Genomic DNA, 25,121 nt, shown 5'->3' on the forward strand with positions numbered 1-25,121 from the left:
GTGGGTGGGGGAGAAAGAGAGATAGAGAGAAAAGAAAATGAGAACGACGAAGAGAAAGAAAAAGAACTCGTTTTTCCGGTCTCTCGACGTGTCTCGGAATATATGTACGAATTTTCGTAAAAAAATCGAAAGAAAATTTTTTACGAGTCGTCCGAAGGAAAAAATAAAAAAGAAACGAGCAGATCGAAGACAAAGCGTTGATTCCGAAGGGTGGACATATCGAAGATCGAATTAATTATTCGTGTATACGTAGGACAGGCTTACTCAACGACGTCGCCCAACCCTCTTTGTCGTTCACCCTCGAGCGTCGATCCCTTCTCATCGTCGACGGCGTCGTTGTCATTGTTGTATAGCACGCACATACGTGAGGCACGCGTGGCTTATCGATCTCGCTCGTAGAAACGAGCCCTTCTCTCCTTTCTCTCTCTCTATCTCTTTCTCTCCCTCTCCCTCTCCTTCTCCCCGCCCCTTCTATCTCACTCTTTTGCTCTCACCTCAAAGAAAAGGGAAACGTGGGAAAGGGGGGAAGAAAAAAGAGGAGAGGTCTCCTCGGTACGAGGTATTGACCTAACAGTGAATCATCCAAAGAACATCGATCGTTGATTATTACAACGATATATCTACAATACTTATTCGTATTGTAAAATGTGTTCGAGTCCTTAGTTAGCCAATTTTGATCTTTTTCCTGAAATTTTAGAATCGACGAATGAAGAATACGAGAGAGCATCGCGTTGAGATAGAAACTCGAGAATACAAATAGTATTCTAAATCTTTACAGTTCGTACGAATAACATCTACGTAGTCGCGTATACGCGTAAGCGTAAACGTTAGTATTAGTAGACACTGTCTCTTCCACGATATGACATCATTCGATGCATCGTTGAAGAATACATTAAGAGGTCAATGAATCGAGAATATTACCCGTTTGCGAGTAACAAAGGTAACCTTCTTTACGCGACTTGCATGGATACGTACAATATGTCGATTATATCGAAAACGATCGGATCAAAAAAATTAAATCGGAATATCGTTGACGAAGAGAGTACGTGATTATCTACGCGATCGTAGGATACGTATTTTATTGAAATAATTAAATGCGAACGAGTAGAGTTAGATTCGCTTCGAAAGTGCCTTCTCAAAAGGTACACGTAATGTAGAACACACGTACGTACACGTTCTTTGCGTGTTAATCGCAATACCGCGCGATTAGCGACAATCGGTCGTCGGCTCGTCGACGATCAATAATTAATTGACGATTACGCGCGCGCTACGAAGAATCGCGAGTTCGATATATTGTACGCGAGAACTCCCGCTATCTCTCGTACGATAAACGGTGACGCGGTGTTTTCATTGTTCTTCCATTCACTCCTTCCTTTCTCCTACGTACGTACGTATGTATGGTACGTACGTACGTACGCACGACAGACGATACTCATGCATCTTAGAAAGAAATATCAATTTTTCCAAGTTTTTCGATTCTAGAATCTCTTTTAGATATTAGAATTTTTATATTATTCTCTGGACCGATCGATAGAAATTGGCAATGACGTCGTCGAACACACCCTGCCTACGTTCGTTCGTTGATGAGTTGACGAGAAATGACACTTTCATTGGATAATTTCGAATTCTGAAGAACAAAAGGATAGGTTGAAAAAAAAAGAAATGAAAGAAAGGAGAGAAGAGGGCAGGTGCCTATAAGCGCGATACTCGACGCACCAGGTCGGTTCTACGGGGTCACCGGAACGAAACTCGTAGATTTTCAACGAGGGCGTATCAACATTTGCACAGCTGTCGGTCGCGAGTTCTTTTTTTTTTTTTTTTTTTTTTTTTTTTGAAGAAGAAGAAGAGAGCTTTAAACTACTACGCGGAGGAGTCATGTACACCGCTAACCTCGACATGCTCTGGCCTAGAGGCTGCACTCTTTTTCTTTTTTCTCCTGCAGAATCCGACACGATGAAGAGTGAGATCACTAGAGAGAGAAAAAGAGAGAGAGAGAGAGAGAGAATGAGAGAGCTTTTTCGCTCTCTCACCCCCTCGGAACGTGCGTACCGATCGATATTAGATGGTGCATACTGTCCGTGGCGTCGTGCCACAACGTTGGCTTAGGAAAAGATTAGAAAAGCCGGCATCCACGCCAATGGTTTCCATGGGAACTTTCTTCAGGGACAGCAGCCGGCGTGTTTCGGGGTTCCGGAGCCGAAGTCGTGCCATTTATTCCATTTCCAAAAGAATCGTTTCAACCAAAGAAGGATGAGTATAGAAGAAACGAATTTTCACGATCGGAGGGAGCTAAACGCGAAGAGGAGAGTCTTGTCCCTTCTTCTGGCTCTTACCTACGTAGGTTTATTGTCAAAAAAAAAAAAGAAAGAAAGAACTTTGCGCATCTGTATTAGACTAACCGTGTCTCGTAGATATATCTGTTTCTATGTTCATTCGTGAAAATCATTTGGGCGTTATTAAGTTCCACCATATATATCTATCGTTCAGTCGAAACTTTGCTTTGCTCTTTAATCAGCTCTAGCAAGGGATTTTCTTTTTTCTTTTTTTTTTTTTTTTTTTTTTTTTTTCTTAAGAACATTACTCGATGCTTTAAGTTTTAAAAATCAATCGGAAAAAAATCGATATACTCGTTCAATGAATTTTCATTTAAATGCACATTGTATACCTATGCATTTCATTTCTAAATATAGCGTTCGAGATTATCAAACGGAAACGATAGTATTGCTTCGACTTATGTAAAATATATGTATGTACTCGTTAAAGGGGAAAATCTTTCAAAATTTTTCACGTTAAACCTAGCACAAATTAAAAGATGATATAAGACATTTTTGAAAAGAGGGCAGCATCGAGTGGAAGCACTCTTCGCTTCGTCCTCAAATATTTTTTCTATAGATGTAACGGTAGCGAAGAAGGGGATGGTCGAGTACCTGAAAAGGGGAGAGGGAGAGACAGATAGAGAGAGAAAGAGAGAGAGAGAGAGAGAGAGAGAGAGAGAGAGAGAGAGAGAGCTATCTCATGTTTCTTGTGCTTCTTGGGCCGAGATTTCCAAGGTTCGGTTCGACCAATTTTCGTTTGTCGCCAATGGCACGACGAGAAAGTATTTGTATACTTGGATTGTGTGGGCGGAAACGAATGCAAGAGAGAAAGAGAAAGATGAAAGGCAAAGTAGACGCTTGCGACAAAAAAAGAGGAACAGACGGCTCGTGAAAATTCAGGCCGAGTAAATCCTACGACACGCGAGAAAATTTTCCGTGTGGTTTGTGCAAAAAGTGGTAAGTTTATAAATTCGAGGAAGAGAAAAAGAGCAACAAAATGAAAAAAAGAAAGAAAAAGAAAAAAAGAAGAAAAGAAAAAAGAAAATGAGTTTTTTTGTTTTTTTTTTCGAAAGGAAACTTCTTAAAGAGAGGATAAACGTCGGATTAAGTCCCTTCTTAAGCTCTCCCAAACGATCTGCGTACCGTTAACGGTTCAAACGTATACCTGCATAGATACCTAACTTTTCCTTCGGAGAAAACCAAGAGGGAAGAGGAAATGGAAAAATAATTCGTTCCGAATATTCGAAGGTCTCTCGGCGGGTAGCTTGGCACAATGAGTGTAGCTTGGCGACCCAACCGGAAAGCGACGATTGCAACAACTCCGACAGCTGCAATAAACGGATGTTTTCAAGAGTCGTTTGGGTTTCATTTCTTTTCTCGCATTTCCTCAAAGCGTCTACTCCATAAATCGATGTAAAAGTAAAATTACGAATCGACTCTCGATCGGAATTTACGAAACTGCGTGCAAAGGAGAGAAAGAAACTCGACGTATATTTCGAGAAATTTTATCGTCGAGTTTGTTTTACTCGCTTTCGAAGATAAATGTGGGCTACTTCGTAAACGGGACGATCTCATAAGGAGTAGACAAAGGAGACGGTCGAAGCTGACTGCAATATCGCGAAAGTGCACACGGTGGCGAGACGTCTTGCAGACGGAACCTTGAAGTACTTTGTCCTTGAATTCCTTGCGAAAGACCCAATAAACCTCGCGCGTGAAATTCAAAGACGTTACGCGTTCTTTTTCCACACGATCGGCCGGCCAATCTATCGAATTGATTCGTTTTATGGAAAAAAAAAAAAAAAAAAAAAGAAAATTAAAAATATATGAGCACAGGGCAAGCCGATAATCACTTATCGATTATTAGCAAAATATCTTTTGTGGAAAATCTTTTGAAAAGGTACTGTGTAAAATGGAAGGCAGGACAAATGCAAATTTCCGCGAATAAGCTTTACGCGACAATATATATTTTACTATCTACGAGCGAAACGATGGCTGCTCCTCTTCACGTTAACACTATGTATTATCTCTATATTTACATTGTAACTATCGATTCTTGGCTTGCAACTTAAGCGAGCCGTGCAGTCGCATAAACCCGATCGATAGTTTATCTATGACGATATATCCCGCAAAACTACGCTATATGTTCATATGTATCTACATACGTATGTAAATGCATACAGAATCGTCCTATATAGCTTTGCATATTCCCACGCTAACGCGCGTGTATCGCGAATCGCATAATTTCTCTAGAGAAAAAAAACAGAGAGAGAGAGAGAGAGAGAGGAGAGAAAGAAAAAATAAAACTTTTATTAATTACGAGTCCTACGAGGACACATGTCGATAGGAGAGACGTCGTTGTCTTATCACTGAGATAAATTTATCTATGACCTATGACGATCGTAGGTAATACACGATAAAAAGAGATTCTTTGATTTCTCCAAACTTATTGGCCGAGATCGTTTAACAGAGTCTTAACCCAATTTCACTTCCGTCTCGATCAAATGACATTTCGAAGCTACTACGAGAGATTAATCCGTTTCGATTTCTACGACAAAAACGTATTATCCGATCTTTTCTAGGAAGAATGGATAAAGATAAGAGAACAAAAGGAAAGTTTGTAAATTTTATCTGTTGGACCACCGGAGAGAATATTCCAACGAAATCTTCGTCTCCTGGGGAGGAAGACTCGGTTGAAGGACCAAGTGGAAGTAAATAGATCGTCCAAGAATACCAAGCGAGAGGAGGTGAGGCAGGAGGAGGGGAGTGTCGCGGCCTCCCGCAAAATTCGTCGCGAGATCTCATCGCGAGCGATTTGTATGAGAGGGAAAAGAGTCTCGAGGGAGTTTCGAGAAGCGGCTCGAATACTCTCTCATTTTCTCTCTCTCTCTCTCTCTCTCTCTCTCAATCGCTAACATTCGCTTCAAATTCGACTCTATTTATGTATTAACCCGATCATTGCGGATTAATAAATACGAAAAGTACGTTCTAGAAAGTGTTGTAGAAACGTTTAAAAACAGAGACGAATTTCTCGTACAGAGTTACGAGTTTATTTGTACAAAGTCTTACGGTATGTTCGTTGCACGATGTTACACAATCCGATGCCGGCAGCCTGCCGGCGCCCATTTATGTGTCGCGATCGACCCACGTAACGATTACTAATATCCAACATCCGATTTCTAATTCCTAATCGCTTGTTCGCCGCGAATCGATTTCTAACCAAACGCTCTCTATATAAAATTCATTCAAAATCACTAACGAGAATTAACGTTGGTAGTTGGACCGAAGAGAGGGTTGAAAACAAACTAGAACAACGTTCAGATATTCTAGTCTTAAAGACAATGGCAGTTTGGTACGATTGTTTTTTCATCAGTTTCTGCAAATTCTTTTACGAAAATACAACAAAAAGTTATTCTTTCGGCTGCACGATCGGAAATTTTGTCGACGTTTCTTCGTAATTATGCCGCCTAGTATTTCCGCGAATACTCACGTACCAATATATACATACATATATACATACATATATATATATATGTACGCGCAAGTATGTGGAAAATCAACGACGCGTTATCTTATTAAAATAGAGAGGGTCTTGATTTCTTCGAATATAATATTATATATCGTATTTACGGATACGTTATTCCGATCTCGATGTGAAACTGTGTCGGCAAGACTACGTCACCATCTTTACTTTGCGTTCATTCGTAAAAAGGATTACCTTTTATGGATTCTGCAAATATATCTACGTATTTCGAAGAGGTCAAAGGTTATCGAACGCAGACGTTAAGTCGCCGGTGGTGCAGGTGCCATCGAGCTCGAGAGAATTCGCGAGGAATCTTCAAAGGACGGAAACGATCGAAGAAAAGGTTGGAATAGAATGAGAAGAGACTTGGGAAAGACAAAGAAAGAGAATCGCGTTCCGCGAAACGCATCCTTCTTTCTCTTTCTCTGTCGTTCATTCTCCTGCGTGATCCTGGCAGTGTACACGGGTCAAAGATGCAACGACGATTCGCAAATTCGAGAAAGCGAAGAAAGGAATGGTCCGAGAGTGGAATGAGGAGAGAAAACAGCTTCTTCTTCTCCTTCATCGTCGTCGTCGTCGTCGTCGTCGTCGTCGTCGTCGTCTTCTTCGTCGTTTGCTCGAACGAACGTCGAGAGGGTATGCTCCGCATTTTTGTCTCCCACACGAGCCAATCCGGGTTCTTCTTCTTCTTCTTCGTCGTAGTTTGCCGTCTTGGTCTTGTTCTTCTTCGTCGTCGACTGCTCCCTCTCTTTCTCTTTCTCTCTTTGTATTTCTCTCTCTCTCTCTCCCTCTCTCTCTGTCTCTCTCTCTCTCTCTCTCTCTCTCTCTCTCTGTTCCACTGGCTCGAGAGACTACCAAAGGCTACGAAGAAGAAGAGAACGACGAAAGGCGTGCGCTCTACGGGAGAGAGAGAAGATTCCAGTGGTAGAAGGGCCGTTCTGCCCTGCACATCCCACCCGTGGTTTCCGCCGGCCTTGGAGCCACTGAACCACTCCGTGGTTCAACGATTCGATGCAGCAGAGGTGCTCAACCAAATCTCAAAAATCACTTCTCTCTCTCTCTCCCTCCTCTTTCTCCTCTCTCGTGAGAGAGAGAGAGAGAGAGAGAGTGGGCCCTGCTTTGACGAAAGCACGAAAAAGAAAGGCGATACCCGCTCTCTTTCCCTTTCCATGTGATAAGAGACCTCCTTATTTGACAGAGATAAGAACGCAAGACGCAGCCAGAGTTTGGTTCCGTTTCTTGGATTCCGAAGACAACGACGACAAAGCGGCCAGTTTTCTACCACCCACGTACCCCGCGCGAGTAACCACGAAAGAGCCGAGGTAAGGTGCTGTAAATCGTTGGAAAAAAATTTGTCGGTCGTCATTTTTCCAGGTAGATGACGTCGTCGATAATAAAAGACAAATGACGCTTTCGAGCGAGTCGAAGGAAGTTTCTGAGAAAAATCGAGATGCGAAGGAATCGACGAACGTCGAAAGAAACGAACGAGTAATTAGGAATTCGAGACACGATCGGACACCTTCCGTTCCAGCGTCGAACGGGCAATGAACGACTCTCTTAGCGAATACGCCACCCAATTTTTTTCCTTACTTTCTAAGCCTCTCCAGTCATCGGCAGGAAGTAGTATAGTCTCGACGAACGACGCCTCGACTCATCACGGAGATCTCGGGCCGCGATACGCGCGCAAACACTCCTGCCAGGGGCCCTCCTAAGACCCTTCGCTCTCTCTCCCTCTCTCTCTCTCTTCCCTTCTCATATGCTTTACGCATTCGAGAAAACTAGAAAAATAGACAGAAAAACTAGGCAATCTTCTTAAAATAAACTGGTCGAGTCGTTGGACCAGTTGGACGTTTTGCGTTTTTCGATATCCGCTCGTTGTCGAAAGATGAAAAAAAGATAAAAATGTTATATCTCGTAAAAACATTGTGAGCTATCGTGCGACTTTGCGAATTTAATTTAACGTCGAATTATTCATAAACCCTCCCACCTTGGCGTTTTACCGTAAATTACACCGACCCTCGTCTTTTCTCCACATCCCGGCGCGTAATTGCCCGTACCTTCTCCCTCCATCCTCTCTCTTCTCTCGATTATATATCGCACGTTGCATCTCGATAATAAAAAACGACTACACCTTCCGTGTCGGACTTTATCCGCGTTAAGTCGAGCGCGAGAGAAATGGCCGAAAGACACGACCCACTTTTTACTGGAGAAACTATCGAGTATTTACTTATTTCCTATGCGAGAAAATAAAGACCATCGAGATGCGTTCGAACGTCTGAAGAAAATTGAAATATCGTTATCGAGCCGGCCGATTATCTTATATCCATGATAGAACTTGATCGATACTTGCGGCGTATGAAAGGAACGAAAGACGAGCGAGGTCGATCGCTTCCCATGATAAGACCACTTTAATACAATTAATACTTTATGCGTTGTAAACGCGAGTAAAATCGCACCTGTTCGGTATAAACCGCTTTGCCGAATAAACTTTACGACGAGCGGATTAAGTCTTACGAGACAGCCAATAAATTCTAGTACCATTTTGTCTTTCCTACGACGAAGGAATCGTCGACGGAGTTCTCGACGCCAAACCGATCTTCCGTCTACTTTGAAAAATCGAGCCAGACGATTCCACCGTGGATTTTCTCTCTTTCTCTCTCTCTCTCTCTCTCTACCTATATATCTATCTATCTCTCTAAAGTACACTCTAAACATAAAATTATATTAAACGAAATACCCTCGACGCCGTAAATCTTGAAAGATGTCGAGGCTAATGGCTTAAAGGGACGAGGAAGAGAAAGACGACGAGTCGAAGCAAATCTTTCGCGAGGCAACAGCGGGAGCCGTGAACGTTTCGCGTTTTACAGGGCTTCCTAATGGATCGATGATTCCCTCCTAGAGATAGAAAGATAGAGAGAGAGAGAGAGAGAGAGAGAGAGAAAATATTTCCTATAGTAGGTAGGTGCAAGAGATGCCATTATCTTTAGACATAAGCGCTCTCGTGGTACCAACGAAGAGTAAGACGAGAAAGTACATTGGTAAATCTTCGTAAAACGCAGGTATACTCTTAGGATCGGGGTCAAATCTATAAGGACAAGGGTCTTGTAGACCCTTGTCAAGAAATGATCCTGTAAATTGCCGACTAGTCGAAAAGGAAGATTGTATTCAATGCGAAGAACTCTATAAAAATTCGATGAGTCCTCTTTCCTCCTTTTCTCTTTTACTTTCATACCTGAGGATAGGCCAGCGCTTTCTCTTTCCAATGACCGTCCACGCAAAATCGTCGTTGCAAAGATAACAACGGAGAAAAGATTAGAAAGTGAAAATGAAATAATATTACTGATAGACGTGAATAATAACAGACATAAGATCGTACAACTAGATTTACAAGGTGCAGGTAATGAAACGAGGAAAGAGAGATAGATAGATGGATAGATAGATAAATAGATAAATAAATAAATACATAGATAAATAGATGGATAGAGAGAGAGAGAGAGAGAGAGAGAGAGAGAGAGAGAACGAAGATATTCTAAATTACGATCCGGTGAATCGTTGAAAAGGAGTTAACACGTGGCACGCGTCGATACCTAGCGGATAAAACTGGAAGGACGAAAAGAAAGAAAGAAAAAAAGAAAAAAGAAAAAGAACCAAGAAGAAGATGGTAGTGGTAGTAGTAAAACGAAACTCGTTTAATTATAGACAAGCACCTGTCCCGTAGGACGCAAACGTTGTCTCTGACCACCTTGCAAGCTCGTCGCCTTAACTCGCCCAATTAACGGCGAATACTTTTCCCCCTCTTTACGTCTCTTATCTTCGGCGTACTATTATGTCGACAACGTTCACGGCCAGCTCCCTTCTATCGGGCATGGCGTGTCCGATAGACACGAAGAAGCGCGTCGAGAGCGTTCTCGTGCGCAGGTGCGTGTCCCCGAAGGCGTTGGACCAAAGTCCGTGCGATGCACCTGCGATCGGCCTGTGAGGGAGGAGGAGGAGGAGGCCGACGACTCTGTCCACGGCCCAGAGAAAGAAAGAGAGAGAGGAGATGAGAAAAAGCGAAAAGATGCAGACACAAATAAATTGCAAAAACGTAATAATAGTGAGAAGGTGAAGGAGAAAAAGAGAGAAAAAGAGAAAGAGATGCCGAGAGGGTCTTTGGCTGAGGAAAGAGAAGCGCGCTTTGTCTCAAGGCGAGCTGCTCTCCTTCGAGGAGAGACGGTGCTGGTGGTGGTGGTGGTGGTGGTGGTGGTGGTGGTGGTGATGGTGGTGGTGGTAGTGGCGGCGGCGGCGGCGGCGGCAGCAGCAGCAGCAGCAGCAGGAGCAGCAGCAGCAGCAGCAGCAACGGCGGCTCTTCAAAAGACCGAACAAAGGAACGGACACGCACGAGGCCCGCGAACCAGGCCCACGGACGAAAGAAAGAGACGATGGGACCTTTACGATCGAAGGTTGAGAACACTGTACGTGAGAGTCCGCTCGTCTCGCAAATTTCTCCTTCTTTCTCCTCTTCTTTCGCGTCTAGTCTCGTAGTCTCCTCCTCGGTTGCATTGTTTGCTAATCGTCGCGTATCGACAAGATTCTTTGAACGATATCTCGAAGCGTAAACGTGTGAAAAAGATGGAGAAGAAGACTTGAGAAAATTAGCTTTATCGAATACGACAAGGGGAACTAGTGATAATATAAATCTCGATAATTTTCCTTCGTTCTTTCCTTTTTCGCATATTTCGACGACAGATATATCTAATTATTTTCAGACGTTAAAAAATTCAATCGGTCGTAGCGAAGAAAAGAGTTACACGGTGGATCGATCATCCTCGCTAATCACGTTCGACCGGCGCCGGACTCCTTTGTTTACGAGAATCGCAAGGAAGATGGCACGGCTCGCGGCATGCTAAGGCTAGCAATCACGTATCGGAATGCGAAGCATTGAACTATGAAAGAAAAGAAGAGAAGAGGAGAAGAGATGGAGAACACGTAGAAAGCAAAGTTCTCGTGTTCGTGTTTTCCTCGCTCACGGCATCCTCAACTCGATTAACTATTATCGCGATTAATTGACCGCGTACAATGACACTTTTCGCCGTTTTCTCTTTCGTACGATTTAAAGAAAGTACATCAATGTCGAGAGAATACGAATTGAGGTTTATATAAAGAAAGAAGAAGAAGAAGAAGAAGAAGAAGAAGAAGAAGAAAAAAAGAAAGGAATGAAAGATGAAAATAAGATTTATCATTTCCTGAGAGTTGCGCGTCTCGCGGTTATTCGTCATCGAGGACGTCGCGCTACTACTTCGAGTGAAATTCGGTAGAAAGAGTGACGACCTTACGATATTCCATGGATCGTCACGTAACCGTCGTCTCTCTCTCCTTTCGGTCGGACTAACTTTGCGAACAAGTATAAAAAGTCAAATCAATGGTGGATCGAAGATAGCACGGCGATGGCGTAACACGTCGTCGTCCTCTTAATGTCTCTTTCAACGTCACCTCTTAGTGTCTCGCTAACGATTAGCGACGAATCGAGGTTAGCTCGCGCCTTGCTCCTTCGAGCCAGGCCAACTCCTCCTCCTCCTCCTCCTCCTCCCTCCCGCTCTTTTTGACGAGATACATACCACCGCGTGCACTGCCGGTTCGTTAACGAGCAAGGCGAACGAGATTTCATTCCTCCAAAAGAGACCTCGAAATGCGAACAACGAAGAGCATGGGAAAAAGAAAGAAGAAAAAGAGGGAGAAAAAAAGAAAAGCGTTTTGTTCGAGTCGAACGAACGAACGAGCGAGCGAGCGAGAGATCGATTCTCTCGACGAGCCGTTGCTCGATCGCTATCCGTGCTCTCTTCCTCTTCTTCTCGAAACGGTGCGGTAACTTCTTTAATTAAGTAAAAGAAGGGTAATCGGTGCTCGTGACAAAGGAAAGTCGAGGAGGAAGAAGATGGGTGGGTGGGGAGAAAGGGTATCGGAAAAAAGCGACAGAAATGGGTCATCGGAGGAGATTTCGCGTCGAAATTAGCCCGCTTGAGAGCTCGTTAAAGAGAGGTAAGCGTAATAAGATGGGCGAGAGAGCAGGAGCATGCCGTCATCGCTTTCCCTTTCCGCGGCTTTTGCGATTGTGTAATCTCTCCTCCTTCCCTTGTGTCTGCCCTCTCCACGAGCTCCTCCTTCGACTCTCTTCTCGGCAGCAGGCGCAACCTTCGAGAGCACGTGCCGCACACGAGAGAAACAATTTCTTTTTTCTCACCGCGCTGCGGTACACCTTTCGGCGCGAAGGAACACCTTGGCTCCTCGTCCGGGGCTATCCGAAAAACGTGCCACGCGTTCCACGTTCCTTCGAACGGCGCGTTCTTAACGAGGATTAATCGACCAGATAAACCCTTCTGTTCCCTTCTGCTTCTCCATTTTTATCCTTTTCCTTCTTCTTCGTCTTCTCGAACCTCTTCTTCCTTCTGCATCACCGGCCTTGCTCGCTTTTTCAATTACTCGCGAGAAAGAGAGGGAGGGGAAAAGAATGAGAGAAAAGAGATTGCTTTGGAAACCTAAGTGTACATCGATTTACATACTACCTTGAAAATATACGTTTCTTTCGAAAGAGGAATATCGGATAACGACGTGACTTCGATAACGATAATCTCTGTTATTCTTAGGAGATGGGAGAAAGAGAGAGAGAGGGAGGAAGGGAGGGAGGGAGGGAGATGGAAAGCACGTGTCCCTGATCGCAGCACGATTTCGATAAACCGGTACGGAGCAAAGGAGGTTCGTGACACGGTGTCCTTCTTCGAGATCGAGAGTGAATCGAACCACGGCCAGAGCACTCGGAGAGGACGAGTGGCCCGAACTGGCTTTGTTTAATGCCCTGGAAACCCAAACCGTTTATATACCCGCGTATCTTTTTTACATACACCTATACTTATGCACACGTTAATTATTTTCAACTAGTTATTTCTTCGAACTAATTTTATCTAAAGAAAGATTAGCGTTTTACAGAGCGACGACATTCTTTTATTTCTTTTCTTATTGGAATAAAACTAAAGTTTTGTCAAAATTGAGGGAGATTAAAGAAAAGGAAGGAATGTTTTGCGATATCAATTCTCTCTTTCTTTTTCCCACCCACATATACGCACGTACAAGACTAGCACGGTTGTGCTCATCGACGAGCACGAAAGGCGCGTCCATGGACATAAACGAGAAGACCTAGCGAGCATTTTGTAGCTTCTCGAAACCTATATGTATGCGTGAGCACACGCTACGAACCAGCGAAAGGACGAGACTCTCTCTCTCTCTCTCTCTCTCTCTCTCTCTCTCTGCTTTTCTCTCATCCTCAGAGAGAACCAGTAAAGTAGTAATAGTAGTAGTAATAGTGTAGTAGTAGCAGCAGCAGCAGCAGCAGCAGCAGTAATACGATGCTGGTGGTAGTAGTAGAAGCAGTAGTAATAGCAGGCAGTCTTGAATCTTGACCTAGGACACGCACCGCCGACTACGTCACAGTTCGACGTACTACGAAAGCACTATTACGTGCACTCCGCGTTCTTTACTGCGGATACAAAGGTCGAACAGGATCGAACCTCTCGAGCCCTTTGACTTTTTCTCACCAAACTGCCAATTCTTTTTCTTTTTTTTTTTTTTTTGATATCAAAGCGAAGAAAGGTCATTACGATCAAATTTCTTTATCGCTATCTATCATTCTATTTAAAATCATAATTAGGTATTATATGACGAATTGAAAAAACGTAAAATAAGAAATAACAAAAATAAAAGAAAAAAAATAAAAAAAAGAGAAAGAAGGAAAGAAAGAAAGTTTGAAAGTTTTGTGGTTTCTCGAAAGAGAGAGAGAGAGAGAGAGAGAGAGAGAAGCGAAGAAAAGCGAATAACTTCCTTCGGGCTCCGGCGTGGACGGAAGTGCCACGTCGGGTGCATTGTTGCGAGTCGAGCGTGCACGGAGCCGGCGCGGATCGGCCAAATGGAGCGAAAGAGAGTCACCGGTGGGAGAAAAAGCCCGCACACGAACTCTCCTCTTTTATACGTCTTTATATATATATATATTACATCCACAAATGCATAAGCGTAGGTGCACTCTACGTATCCAGCACTCGGTCGAACGCTGCAACGTAGTTACGTGAGAGAGCGTGTAGGTGGTCGACTCGCGGACCACTTCCTCTCGGCTCGTGCGGTCTTCAAATAATCGAATACTCTCGCTTGGGAGAACTATCGATGAGAAAGCACGCCCTTCTCCTTTTAATCGATAAATAAAAAAAAAAATAAAAAAATAAAAAAAAATATCGAACGTTTTAAACGAGATCTCATACGACCACTTTAATACAAAATAATGATCATCCTTTTTAACAACCGGTCATGCATTTGCTATTAATTATAAACAGTTTCGAAAGTAAGCTTCTCGAAGGCACGTTTTCAGCGTAACCATCGAATATGAAAGTGACTAGATTCTATACGTAGAGTACAGATAAACCGGTTCGAATGAAACTATCGGTCTTTTGAAGAAGCACCAACTCAGAAAATTCACGCCTATCACGTGAATCGTACGATGAAAATCACTGTCGAGTCCCCGTCTATCTTTCGCCGGAAGTAATCGATTTTCTTTCGATGAGGGATCATTTCTCTACCGAGTCGACTTTTATAAATGGGATAGTCCCGTTTCCGAGGCTCGAAGGAAAGTAGAGAGAATCGATGCTTTTAACACACCTACGTTTCTCTCTACATCGAGGAGTATAATCTGCGTATGAATTTCGAGGACGAAAGAGCACGCGGTGGTATCGATCCGTTCATAAAAGTCGAGGACAAGCCGAGGGTATCCGGATTTCTACGATATATATTCGAAAGAAATCGAGTAAGGACGGGACCTCGATAACGTTTCATGTTATCGACATTGTTTAAATATGACAACAATTTTTCTACGTACATATAAACGTTAAACTCTTTAATATTTTCGAATCCATGGCCAATTACGGAATTGTTATATCGGTCAGGAAGACAAACAACTCTCTCAGGATAGTACCGGTGTATTATCACGCAAAGATGCGTCCAAGTGAGAAGAATAAAAAAAGGGAAGAGAGGGTGGGAGAAAAAGGACGGAGGTCTGACAAAGGAAAGGAAGAGGAGGTGGAAAAGAGAAACAGAGCGAGAGAACGTGGAAGGAAGAAGAGGAGGTTGATCGGACCCTTTGCACGCGTTCACCTACACACTCACACACACGACACACGTGCATACTCCACTTGGCTCGTTCTCGGTGCGTGAGTACTCGCGTCGTTCTCTCCCTCCAACCCACCCACTCTTCCTCCTTCTCTTTCTCTCTCTCTCTCTCTCTCTCTCTCTCTCTCTCTCTCTCTCTCTCTCTCTCTCTCGGATATTCGATATCCTCTCGCGTGTTTCGCAAAGAGAGAGAGAGAGAGGGAGAGAGAGAGAGAGAGAGAGAGAGATGGGGGCGGGAGAAAGAAAGGAGGGAGATACACACGGCGACACACGCAAAAGTAGACGCATATACGAAGCATGCAACAAACAAAGACGTTTTCCACTTCCGATGGGCCTCACGAGCCACTCGAGCGTCCCTATCCGGGCGAAATTCTATCTTACCCTATCTCGCGTGATCTATCGAACCACCCGTTGAATCAAAGGCCCCGAATACTCTCCGATAACTCGAGTCCCGTGAAAAGATTAAGAATGGCCTCTACCTCCCGCGGTGGATCGATGCCAAGATTCGCGACAGAATTTAATCCCCATCCCTCTGTGTGCCGGTTCTTCTTAATTATCCCTAATGTTAGAGGGGAAAAAGAAGAAGAAGAAAAGAGAAATCGCAGAGGGTCCTAAATAAGTTTCTCGGCTTTCTTTCTTTTTCATCGACTCAGATTTACTTTAGGGATTAAAGACGAGATCGTTCGTGCTTAATAAGCAAGTCGGTCGGTAAGAAGAAAGGATACAAATCGTCGACGATTATTACGCTTCCACCCTGGTAAGGAGAGTGATCACCGGTGACGAAGATCGCAGAAAAATCTCCTTCGTTCGCTGTTTTTTTTCCACGAAGAAGCGATGATAGTGGGTGAAGGATCGATCGCTCTCTTTCTCACTCACTTACTCACTCACTCTTTCTCTCTCTCTCTCTCTCTCTCTCTCTCTCTCTCTCTCTCGCATTTCTCGCTGACATCTTTCTTGCTGCTTAATTGAAGAAGACGAGTATAAATAATATACGCGCTCGCCTGATCTACGTCGAAGTTTAACGGCCGTATCGGCGGATGTCATTTGAATGAGAATGTAATAAAATTCGCTTGCAGCATAATTTCATTCAAGGTCGTCGCGCTCTGCCTGCAAGCAGATGCAAGAGCTACCGATTTAACGTCATTTATTTGATTTCCTTAGATCCCGTACAACGGACGTCATTATTTTCCCAGAAACGAAAACATCGAACGGATCTTGATTCCAAATCTCGATACCTTTTGATCTTAAGCTATCCGACTGAACTTTGATCGATCACTTTCTCAAATGCACCGCGAACGGACGTCACCGATGACGTCAAGTGCAAACGTAAAAAAGAATGCAGGGGAGAGGAACGAGTAAGGAGAGGAAGCGTACGAAAAAGGAGAGATACCTTGAAAAGGATCCCACGATTCGCGTCTCGTAGTCGAAAGGATTTTTCGAGCGCTCGCCGGTGGAGCCCTCGAGAAAAAGGCGGCTTATCGCGATCTCGAAGGAAAGGGCGGTTCGAGAGGCGAGCGACCTCCTCGTTCTCTCTTTCTCTCTCTCGCTCTTTCTCTCTCTCTCGCTCTTTCTCTCTCTCTTGAGGGTAGTCCCGTGCACATGGCAGACAGAATAAATAAAAAAGAAGAAAAACCGCTCGTTTCGAGCAACGCGCGCTGTAAACATCTGCTAGGCGGGGGGCTCTCGTTCGCCTTTCGAACAGTGTTTCTCATTCGAATTTAAGAGAGAGAAGATATTTTCGGTGTTTGGCTCTCTCAACCGGTGGTTTTATTATCGACGTCTCTCTATTGGACGTACGCGTACAAACGACGTATCTTCTTTCTACCTTTACTCCACTTTATTTTTCTCTTTTTTCTCGCTCCTCCTCGGAGCGGAGGGTCGGGCGTTGATCGAGTTTCGAGCATGAGAACGGAAAGAGAGGCCCGGTGTGGGTAGGCAGCTGCTTCGGAGGCCAACAAAGGCATCGGCAACCACCGCACTACCGTCGCTGCCAGCAATTTCTCGACCCCCTCTCTGCCACCACCTCTTATACGATCTCTCTCTCTCTCTCTCGCGCGCTCTCTTCCTCATTTCCTTCTCGAAAAATACAGTAGTAGTCGAAATCGTTCCTATTCAAAGACGTTTAGATCATCTTGGCCAACGAGGGGGCCTTTTAACCATTTACTTATACTTTTACAGTCGGAAAAAAATCGATGCATCGATGAGTCACGACGAGGCGTCGTCTAACGAGCGACGCTTCTTTCTTTCGAGATGCTGATCGAGATTAATCTAGAGAATATGCGAGAGACACGATCGCACGGAATCCTCCTCTTTCGCTTCGAGAGAGAAAGCGCGCCAAGTTTCGACATCGTTGTCCGCAAAATCGAAGTCTCGTCGTAAACGTACGAACCCGTACGTAGAGTACGTATATAGAAAAGAAGGCGTACGAACGAGAGACGCCTTTTGCCGGCTTTCCAACGTCGTCGTGCGTTGGGCCTCCTTCTGTCGACAGCCGACAAAAGGAGACCCAACCGTTTCCATGACACCGGAAGTTCTTCGTTTCGTGGTCGATCTTGCGGTCGACAAGAAGCGACCGTTCGAAACTACAATGGCAAAGAGTCCATCCAGTAAGTCCGTTACGTATCTTTAGATACGTACGTTTCTCGTAAGTTCGATCTAATAGCGCGACGAGCTACCAGCTCTCGGAATCACTATAAATGCGCGAGGAGGGGACGCACGAAGGGTCGCGACCAGAGTAGTAGTCCATCTGTCGAGCAAATGCCAGGTGATCGAGAGAACTCGGCGTTCCAATTAAATACTATTTTTACTGCATATCGACGAGAAAGAGAAATTCGTATGCCGACGTGTACACTTTTATCGCAATTTTCAACGAATAGAAAAATATAGCACTCGAAAATCGAGAGTTTCAATTTTCTTGGACGAAAGATTCCCCCCAGCCCCGGTTCGTGAGAGGCAAAGGGAAGGGAAAAAGTTTCATAGGGTGTTTGACGAAGGCCGAACGCCTTGACCTCGTATACGCTAGTCGTAAAAGATCCGTAAAGGAAGAGGAGGAGTAGAACGTTCTATCTCTTTTCTTTTCTGCTTTTCACGAAGTCGCGTTAACGACGACGAAGGGTCGCCGTGGGTCCGTTGACACGCTCTCTTTCGCTCTTTCTCTTCTATAGAGAAACGACATACATCCTTCGTTTCTATGCTGGAAATAGAACGGTCAACCTTACCAAGAGATACGACGAAGCGAAGAATACCCTCTATTCCTCTTTTACTTTGTCCATGCTGTATCCGTTGCCTTTTCTAAAAGAGTTTTATTTCGTCGATTTCGATCGTACTTTTTGAATCAGATTGCAACCGTAACACATTGTAATTCGTGCAAGTTATAATTACGAAGCAATTTTTTTTTATTCCCCTTTCGCAAATCGTTCCCTCTCGAAGAGTCACGCGGTGCACGAGCTAACGACCTGGATAACCAGCCGTGATGTTTCCAAAGTAACGTCATCGTCGGGCACGACGCGACGAACGCGCGAGGCGACGAGAGTCCGTCGACGGAGGCGTTCATTACAGCTTCCGGTCCACGAGACCGAGAGAGAGAGAGAGAGAGAGAGAGAGAGAGAGAGAGAACAGAGCGACACACTCTTTCTCTCTCGCCCCACCAGATACTACTACACGAGATACGAGTCGGAGCAAGACAGAGAGAACGATCGAGCGAAAATGCTTAACAAATAGCTACATCCTCATAATGGAACGGCGTATCAAACTCATTAGACGTCGTTATTGGATCGACGCGGTCGCGTTCAAGAGAAAATTGTCATCTTCTCGCGCTCGATCGAACTTCCGAGAGAAACAAGGATAGACAGAGATACAAAAGCAAAGTACAAAGCAGAGAGATACGCAACTATACCTACATATAAGAGTATATAGGTTCGAGCCGCTATTCGGCCACGCGAGTCTATGGACTCTCGAGTTATGGGAATGATTCATGGCTAGGTATGTTAAACTGGTTTCGAGGCGGCCAGAATGCGCGCGCTCGCGCGCGACTCAATGAGAAAAAAGCTCGCGTCCCGATCTACGAGAGACACAATACGCCGCGGCGTATAGAAGGATAGATAGATAGACAGACAGATAGAGAGAGAGAGAGAGAGAGAGAGAGAGAGAGAGAGAGAGAAAGAGAGAAAACGGGCTTTGGTGAGCGTTGCGCATGCAAATGCGCAACCCCGGTTTCCTCTCCCGGCGCTGACGCGAGAAGGGTGCTCTCTGTTGCGCGCGCCCGCTCTGCTGCGTTCGCCTCTACGGCCAGCTGAGAAAGTTCGTTCTTTCCGGAAGGTACGTTAACCGGTTGTTAGAAAAAGAAGGAGAAGCAGAAAGCGAGCGGCGTGTGCGATACGAAGAAGAATCTTTAACGTACAAATGCGTTTTGAAACGTCTGGACGAATAAATATTTAAGGATTAAAATTTTCGTCGATTTTTATGAATAATATTAAGAGCCGTTGCTTTCGATAAATATTAGTCGTCGAGGTAAGAGACAACGTAATCGTCCAAGAGGAATTTGCTCGGTCCTCGAACGGACGAATCTTTCGAGAGCCGTGGCACGGTGCATCTTCGTGACGCGTAATCGTCCCGAAATAAAAGGAAGACGCCGTAAGAGAGAGAGAGAGGGAGAGAGACGGAGACGATCTTCGCGTTCCACACTCTCGCTACGTAGCATCGTAAGCCCCTCTCTTCTTTCCCTCCGTCTCGCTCGCGTGATTCGGTCGCACGACCGTGGCAGTGACTCTCAACTCACGGTACCGAGAGAAAGAAAGAAAGAAAGAAAGAAAGAGAGAGAGAGAGAGAGAGAGAGAGAGAGAGAGAGAGAGAAAGAGAGAGAGAGAGAGAGCAATAGAAAGAGCTAAGGGAGAACGGAAGGGACGATAAGCACGTACGCGAATCGCAACGAGGCCTGAATTTAAAGCGCGATCGGCATGACACCGTTCCTACTGCCTGCTACGACGATCTACGACGACGATGTTATTGTACGCTCGCGATATTAGCACTCCCCGCGTGTAACCTACGCCGCTTCCTCCTACGTTCGAGCGAGCTTTCGCATCGTTCGTTTGCTTTTTCATCCTCGAATGAAATCGTTCTTCTCGGCGATTGACAATTTCAACGATGCTTTAATCGATCGAAACAGGAGACACCTTGTATTTATACATTCGATAGATAGATTTTTTATAGTCTTTTTCTCTCTTCTTTTTTCTTTTCCTTTTTTTAACATTCGCAAAAGAAAATAAATAAAATCAAAGGATCGCAGAACGGCACGAACTTCGATAAAACGCATCGCGTCGAGCGATACGATTTAAATCGTCCGTGACGACGGCTCTTGAAACGGTTTCTATCGGTGTAGTCGTACGTAGTCGATCGATCGTCGACGGCACGCGCGATCGGCTTCGGGCTTTCTAGTAGAACTAGACACCCGTTTGTTCTAATCGCGAGTATACACTAGTCGTATAAATCGCATTACGCTCGTCCCTTCTCCTACTTCCTTTTTCGTCCTAGAGCGATAGGACGAAGCAAGATGTCTCGTAGTAAACGGAATCGATCGATTGTCCAACCAAGATCGACGTTAGTAGTTAAGCCAAGAAAACTTTGAAAGATCAAAATGTTCGTTTTCATTGAAGAAGTTCTCAACGTAACGTTTCTAGATTTCGACGTCTACGACATTGATCGTCCTCGAGGATCCGTTCGAAGGATAAACACGAATCGAATAATTTCAAACTCGAGCTCAAACACGATATCTTTCCTCGCGACTAGCTCTCTCGACTTACTTATTCCAATGATCCGAGGAGGTAGGCTCTTTCTTCGATGCATTTTGCCCACGGTGTCTTTATCGCTTTTTCCTTTTTCTTTAAGCAAAACGCTCCGGCGAGACCGTCGAACGTGTTTCGCAAAATATCGCAAGATCGTAAATTCACGGCGAGCGAGAGAGCCATTGCTTTGATTCTATCGATACTTCCGCTTCGTTTGCGCCTACGCGTCGTAAGAGAGAGAAAGTATGATAAAAACCTGCGGAGAGACGATCGTAGGCAGTCGATATTTTCGTTATAAATGACGAAAAGAGAGACAGAGAGAGAGAGAGAGAGGGGGGGGGAGAGAGACAGGGAGAGAAAGAGAAACGATCCGATAAAGATGCTTTAAATCGTCTCGCCAAAGTACATACGTATGTAGTCACGTAGTATCTATGTATAAACGGTTATGTACGATCCGAACAAAGCGCACCTACACCTGGCACCTTTCTCGGAAGCGGCCTTGGGGAAAGACCGTAGGGTAGAGACAGGACACCACCGGTCGATGAACGAAGGATAAAGAGAGAGAGAGAGAGAGAGAGAGAGAGAGAGAGAGAGAGAGAGAAGAGAGCGTCGTGGCAGAGAGCTGCTCGCGAACCTGAAATATCCTGAAACGGATCGGAGAAGAAGAGAGGTAAAGTCGGCAACATCGGCAAAAGCATTGCCACCGAGCTGCGTCAAGGCTATTGCCTGAGACTCTCTCTCTTTCTCTCTCTTTCGGACGCGTCGTCGGACGTCGCGGACGCAGAACACGAGACTTCTTTATTTATGAGACGCGCGAGCAATGTGTATCGTTCGAGGCTACGATCGAGACGTAAAAGCGAGATAAACGATAAAGAATAAAGAAGAACGATAGAACGAACGAGCGAGCGAAAGAATGAGAGAGAGAGAGAGAGAGAGAGAGAGAGAGACATATGCACAATCGACAAAGAGAAAGAATCGAAACGAAAGGATCGACGATTCCGTCGTCTTGTTCGAAGGTCGAGAGAGACGATCCGCGACCTACGACAGGGCGAAGCGAGTGAAGGTTGTACGTGAACGCGCACGCGCGCGTTTGCACCTTCGCCATGCATGGATCTTTTCATTTTTCTAAAACGATCATCGTTTCCCCATAGATTTCCCTAGCTAGGCTAGGGAAATTTTCGTAGCTCGCTTGAAGCCTCGAGTTTAAAGCAGGCGCGCATAAGAGAGAGAGAGGAACATGACCTAGGACAAAGTTAAAGAGAGAGAAGATTGGGAATCTCTCTCTCTCTCTCTCTCTCTCTCTCTCTCTCGCTCGCTCGCTCGCTCGCTCGCTCTCTCGAAGGGAACGGGGGAATTTCGCTCGTTCGAACGTAAATTGGCTTTAATCGGCGACGTTTACTCGGTATCGAGTTTCCCGCGGTACGTCGCGTTCTCGCGCGCGTACCACACTACGACGACTCCTCGTGGCCAATGAACCGTCCGTGGCGCATCGCGTCGCGTATATCGACGTGCAGCCACTTTTTCCTTTCCCCCCTCCGCTCCTCATCCCACCCCACCCTTTTCATCATCTCCCGACCGCATTTCTTTTCGACGAAAGAGAGAATTCGGACAAATTTTTCCTCTCATTTAAAATAATCCTTATAATTTTTTCTTTTGAACCTTACGATCGATTGTTTCAGCTACGAAAACAATATATCGAAGTCGCTTCGAGAAATGACGAGGAATCGTGACAAAAATATTAATGGCCGGTTGTAAAAATAATACCGAGTTATTGTTTCTCACGCTTTAGTTATCATTTGGTTAACGTCGCGAAATAAAAGGAAGAAAAGATAGCGATAAGGGAAGACGTTTGACGATGCAAAACTCACGACGCGGTGTGCTAAGCGTATAATAACATATAATATCATTTTCTTAATATTTGTACACATTTTTAAAATTTATCATTAGTCGAGCGGGAGATGGAAATATAGGGCGGATTAAAAGGCGCGCGCGCGCGCACACGAGAGAGAGAGAGAGAGAGAGAAAGGGAATAACATATCGAATCGAACGTTCGCTTTTGTTATTATGACGAACGAAGCTCTGTTCTGGATTATCGGTGGAGATTAACCAATCGGATATCCCAAGAGATTATGGAAAAAAGAGTGCGATCGGTAAGGAAATGGGAAGAAAAAGGCGAAGAAATAATAAATAAAAAGAAAAAAAAAAGAAAAAGAAAGAAAGAAGCGTGGTGGAATCGAAAAAGAAACATAGAGTACGCTCACCTTGTCGGCCGACGATCTCAGCCACGTGCTCGCTACTGGGCACCGGCACGCACTCGGTCATGTTCTGGCTCTTTTTCGAACGGGCCTCCTCGAAGACGCTGCTTGGTGCCGTCTGTAGAGGATCGGGATCGGCGTTGGTACCGGGTACGGTGGTGGTTCCGCTACCGGGACATCCGGGCGTGCCCTCGAGTCCGAGCATCGAGAGCTCGAAGGCAAGCTGAAGGGCTCGTTGCTCCTCGATCGAGCCGGCTCCACCGCCATTCGTACAGCGATCCATCTCGCTGAACAGACTCGTCGGCATTTTTATATCTCTCTTTTTCTTCTTAATTTCTCTTTTATCTTATTTCTTTAATTTCTCTCTCACGCCTATGTCCGCTTTATATTTTCTCCGTTCTCACCTCGATGTCGCGCACCAACACACCACTTTTTTTTTGAATTTTGAAACAACGGCTCCTTTGGTCCGTTCGTCGATCGGTCGGTCCGTCCGTCCGTCCGTTCGTCCAATTAAAACGTTCGTCGTTCGCGTTCACTCGACACGAGATTTGAAAACGGTTTCGCGCGCGTACTCGGAAAGAGAGGAAGCAGCAAAGGGAAAAGCAGCGATGCACCGTATAAAAATAACGAGCGTCGTCGTAGCCGTGGTAGTCGGTCTTCCCTCCCTTCTTTTCCTTGCCTTTCCACTCTTCTCTTCCGTTCGCTATCACTGCGCTCTATCCGACTCTCCCTCCCCCTCTCTTTCTCTCTCTCGCTCTCTCTCTCTCTCTGTTCGTTTCTCGTTCGTTCGCAACGAGAAGTTACTTTTTTCCTCTGATCAACGCACTCTGAAAACAGCACGAACGAGTAGGAATAACTCGTGATACTCGAACGATTCACTCAACGTACGACTGTTTCAAAAGATAGAGAAAAATGTTCGTTCGCGTTCTCGGCTGCAACTACCGGTCGTCGTCGTCGTCGTCGCGTCGTCGTCGTCGTCGTCGTCGTCGTCGTCGTCGTCGTCGTCGTGTGCGCAGCGCGCCTTCGAAATTCGTTCGTTCGTTTATCCTTCTTCTTTCTTACGACTTCTCGTAACGTTTTTTTCCAATTCTTTCTCCTTGTCGCATCGAAATCGTTCGTACGTCGTATGACGATGATGATTATCGGCACGTAGCTCTCGTTTCTTGCAAAGCGTGCGTTCCTCTAGTATATCTTTCTTCCTTCTTTTAGCGACCGCGAAACAGAGAAGCTGACTCAAATTGTCCGAGAGCGTCGTCGCGCGACTGAAGCACACTACTGACAAACAAGAGCTAAGAGACGCGATCTCTCTCTCTCTCTCTCTCTGTCTCTCTCCCTCCGTCTACACGCACGCCTTTCTTCTTTCTCCCTCTTTCCGACGAAGCCGGCCGTGCTTCTTTCTCCTTCCTACTATCGGCCCACCAAGCAGCACTCTCGTACTCTCCTCTCTCTCTCTCTCTCTCGCTCGCTCGTTCGTTCGCTCGCTCGCTCGCTCGCTCGCTCGCTCTCGATCTCGCTCCGCGGTCTTTCCTCTCGAAGGCAGGCGCGTGCAACTACCCTCTCGCTCGTGTTAGCACTGCGACTGACTGCGACGTACTGCGACTGCGGATGCCGAAGCCGGCGCGTCGCCATGTGCCGGACGCCGGTTTTGAACGCAGCTGATTGGCTGGAACGGTCACGTGGCCCCGACGCCGTTCCCCTCCGAGCTCTCTCCCGTAGCCTCGCCGGCAACCTCGCCGCCAACCTCGCCGCCGGCCGGCCCCGTTCGGCCACCTTCGTGCTCCTTCGTGTTTTCTCGTCGACCTCCGGCGGCCGCGTGCGCCGACGACGCGCTGTGCTGCCTCCTATATTCCTCTCTCTTTCTTCTTCTTCTTCGTCATCTTCCTCTTCCTCTTCCTCCTTCTCCTCCTCCTCTTCTTCTTCGTCTTCGTCTTCGTCTTCGTCTTCTATTTCTTCCTCCCTCGGACACTCGCTTCGGCCAACGATGCTTCGCGAACTTTCCCTACTCTCGTCGCCAAACACCCCCGCCGCACTCGGCACTATCATCTCGTCGATGTCTCGTCGCGCCACG

At 45.5% G+C, this 25,121-nt stretch overlaps 1 protein-coding gene across 1 annotated transcript in view; it reads right to left on the reverse strand.

Moving 5' to 3' along the window:
- The window catches only part of LOC118446025 (RNA-binding protein MEX3B-like), a 37,340-nt gene extending 12,705 nt beyond the window's left edge, over nt 1–24,635 (reverse strand). The window contains exon 1 of the mRNA XM_035876172.2: nt 23,060–24,635. Coding sequence (XP_035732065.1) covers nt 23,060–23,360 — 301 coding nt within the window. The 5' untranslated portion in view covers nt 23,361–24,635. The remainder of the gene's footprint in view (nt 1–23,059) is intronic.
- Nucleotides 24,636–25,121: the final 486 nt, after the last annotated feature.

Source organism: Vespa mandarinia, chromosome 1 (genome assembly GCF_050613455.1).
Source record: "Vespa mandarinia isolate Hongniang chromosome 1, ASM5061345v1, whole genome shotgun sequence".
Lineage (NCBI taxonomy): Eukaryota > Metazoa > Arthropoda > Insecta > Hymenoptera > Vespidae > Vespa > Vespa mandarinia.